This window comes from Propithecus coquereli, unplaced genomic scaffold (assembly GCF_000956105.1).
Source record: "Propithecus coquereli isolate 6110/MARCELLA unplaced genomic scaffold, Pcoq_1.0 Scaffold97, whole genome shotgun sequence".
Lineage (NCBI taxonomy): Eukaryota > Metazoa > Chordata > Mammalia > Primates > Indriidae > Propithecus > Propithecus coquereli.
The window spans coordinates 3,905,948-3,909,452 of record NW_012156062.1 but is presented as its reverse complement, the minus strand read 5'-3'; the positions used below and the strand labels follow the sequence as shown (position 1 = coordinate 3,909,452).

General features: G+C 34.6%; 1 protein-coding gene across 1 annotated transcript in view; it reads left to right on the top strand.

The window, feature by feature from the left end:
• The first annotated feature begins 2,874 nt into the window (after window positions 1–2,874).
• The window catches only part of RGS1 (regulator of G-protein signaling 1), a 4,090-nt gene continuing 3,459 nt past the window's right edge, over window positions 2,875–3,505 (top strand). Inside the window, exons 1-2 of the mRNA XM_012665137.1 lie at window positions 2,875–3,034; window positions 3,403–3,483. Of these exons, the coding sequence (XP_012520591.1) occupies window positions 2,898–3,034; window positions 3,403–3,483 (218 nt within the window). The 5' untranslated portion in view covers window positions 2,875–2,897. The remainder of the gene's footprint in view (window positions 3,035–3,402; window positions 3,484–3,505) is intronic.

Genomic DNA, 3,505 nt, shown 5'->3' with positions numbered 1-3,505 from the left:
ATATTTTTATTTTTAAGATACAATCTTATTATTGTCCCTTGTCCTACAATTCTTAATATCCACAACAAAATTTTGACAATATACTAAAGGCTCAATCAACATCGTGTTTAATCAATATTAAGGTAGAAAATGTCATTCAGCAAGCACTCCCCACCAGTATTCAGGTAGTTGGAGTAACTACAACCAAAATAATATCAGCTCTACAAAAATGAAAAATTCCCTCGTTTTTCTCATTAAAATTGATAGCCACAACCTGAAATGTTTTACTGAACCAATGTGAGTGGTATCTTAAAATATAACACTGATATTTTTAGGGCAAGGAAACTATTCTGTTGATACTATAATAGTGAATACGTGTCATTATTCATTTGTCAAAACCCATAGAATGTACAGCACCAAGAGTGAACTCTAACGTAAACTCTGGATTTTAGGTGATAATGATGTGTCACCGTAAGGTCATCAATTATAACAAATATATCGCGCTGATGAGGGATAGTGATGGTGGTGGAAGTTGGGCAGGTTGAGAGGTGGAGCGTAGGTGAGAACTCTCTGTACTTTCCACTCAATTTTGCTATATGCCTAAAACAAAAAATAAAGTCTATTTTTTTTTTTAAATAACACTAAGACTACATGAAATATTCCTTTTCTTAGGCCTCCAACCTGGATACTTAAGCACAATTTCACACAGGAAAAATAAAACCCAGATTGTCGTGAAAGCCACTGTTTCATCTATTGGCTTTTTTGAAGACCTCTGCAATTTCAACCAAAGTCATTGATTCAATAAAGTTGCTATGTGACAGTTTGTCTTCTCCTAGTGAATTTTACAAAGAGAGGCCAGACAATGACATTCAGTGTGAGACTGATAGGGAATTTTCAATGCCCCCCTCTTTCGGGAATTCATTTCTCTATCTGAGCTTGAAAGCGTGCAATTGTAAACTCTTGAGCTTGAAAATCTGTATTAGGGTAGCAAAATGTTGGGAGGTTTAAAGCAATTTGTTAATACAAAAGAGGTAAAATTTATTTTTATCTCAGATTAGAGTTTCCTAATATGGTGTCAAGAGAATATTATTTCAGAAAACTATTTCCCTATCTAAGGGTTTGGTTCTTTAACAAATTAGGAACCCATTATTTCCCAGACTTATTTGGTACATAACCTGCTGCTGCTGCTGTTCTTATGCTTATTAACATCCAAAGGAACTATTGTTGCAGCAACATACTTTGGAAATTGACAATATATTTGGATGATAATAGTAGGTCATTAGAAAGAAACTTTAAATCATTTTTCTCTAACATAACTTACTCAGAATTACCTAAAGGAGTGAGAAGTTACTAAATAAATGAACATGAGCAATGCTGCAGATGCTAACAGGAAAGTAGGTGTGGACCGAACACGGGAAGTTACACACAAATGTCTTCATGTCATCGGTCTGTGCACCCCATCGATTTTGTTTGGGTCACTTCCAAAGTGGTGAGCTCATATCACCAGTTCTTTTTTTTTAATGCATCATGTTATCTCTCTAACTAACATAAAAAATTATGCTTATTACATACAATATGATAAGTTCATTATCTTGACATTTATGACTGCTGCGTGCAAGCGAATTTCATAATATTGTAAATATGTTTCCTTCAAATATTCTTCATCATGATGATAGAACCAGGACAGAAAAATTAATACTCTCTTCTCTTTTGTCAGCTTCATCTAACACCATCAGAATCCCCTCTAAGTAAAGACTGTTGTCCTTTCGGGGGCAAAATCCAAAAGATGCTTAAGTTAAACTGGGCACTCTATAAATAAGCCATACTACACAAACTCCATAAGAGCTTATATCGCACTAAAGACCTCTACCCTAATAAGTGATTAGCCCTTTAGTTCCTTGGGTTTTTTAAAAACTTTAATTTTAATTAAACTAGACTAAATCTCTCCCGAGATACTGACAAAATTTGGAAGATCATCACATAAAGAGTATACATTATTGGTCTGTCCAAATATACTTTTATTTTACCTTGAGCAGTTTTTCCTCTGATACTGTGTGATTTTAGTATCAATATACTTATATATTATGTCATATTTGTGTGTTAATTATGCTTTTATTTATGTATAGATTTATTTTGATTTACTTTATTCTTTTCTTAAGCAGTAATATGCAGAAATATTAATCATGTTTCCAATAAATATTAAAATAATGTTAAAAGCCATGTTCTCCTTAAAATGATCATGTGTGTCACCAGTAGGATGTTTTGCACACACCTCGGAAAATACTAACATGGAAATTTCCTGCCATGGAAATAAAGAATGCAAGTCAGAGCTGGAAAACGTGAAGATAACCTCTCCTAACTCTCCTTCCTACCAGATAGGTGCAAAAATAATCAAACAAAAAGTATTTGTTTACTTTGCACTGCTTCCTGAGAAAAAAAAAGAACTCTCTTAAGATACTGTCATCTGATGAATTTTATAGTCAAGGACTATCCAAAGCATTAAGGGGAATAGAACTCTAATATTGAGCTTCTATGTGACACAATAAACACATCAAATGAAACATTTTATTGGAACGTGCAGTTTTTAAGAAGAAACAAACACGCTTGGGAACCAAAGACCGATGCTGACGATGCTTTCACATGTGCTGTGTGTGCCTCTCAATGTTTAATTCTCCTTCTTTCTAATCAAGTGACCTGTTCTCGTTTGGTTAAGTTTCAACCACAAGACATCACTGTATGTTTTTTTCTCTCTCTCTCTCTCAAGATACACGTCACAACACACCAAGAAAAGGGGAACTTCCAGTGTCTGTGGTAATATCACTTGATAAACAGACTCCTTTGAACAGCAGGCGCCTGTCTGCCCTCACTATATAAAGCAGCAGAGACCTCGACTAACTAACATTTGCGGTGAGAAGACCATGCGAGCAGCAGCCATCTCCACGCCAGAGTTAGACAAAATGCCAGGAATGTTCTTCTCTGCTAACCCAAAAGAATTGAAAGGAACGGGGCATTCACTTCTAGATGACAAAACGCAGAAAAGGAGGCCAAAGACTTTGTAAGTTCATTCAATGTCTCACTTTGTGAATTTTAGTTTAGGTTATCTTTAATGGCAAGAGGATTTAGGAAGAATGGAAGAGAATATGAGCATTTAGTTTAACCAGATCAGAGCAAGTATCCGTTGTGAGTTATAAGTAATATTCAATTGTGTTAAAATATAAATCATGATACTGCATTAAATTAGGTGCAAATTTTTTCTAGACATTCACTCATAAAAAGGGGCTCTATCTTAATGTAGCAAAATGTTGTATCAACTTTTTATTATTGCCATATTCCTTAGAAAAGTCTATTCTGTGTTCTTTTCTTCTTACAAATGAAATGAATTCTACTGAAGAAAAATGAATATTTGCTTTTTGTCTTTTGTAGTGGAATGGACGTGAAGGCATACCTGAGATCTATGATCCCACATCTGGAATCCGGAATGAAATCTTCCAAGTCCAGGGACATGTACGTACACTAATACATTGAA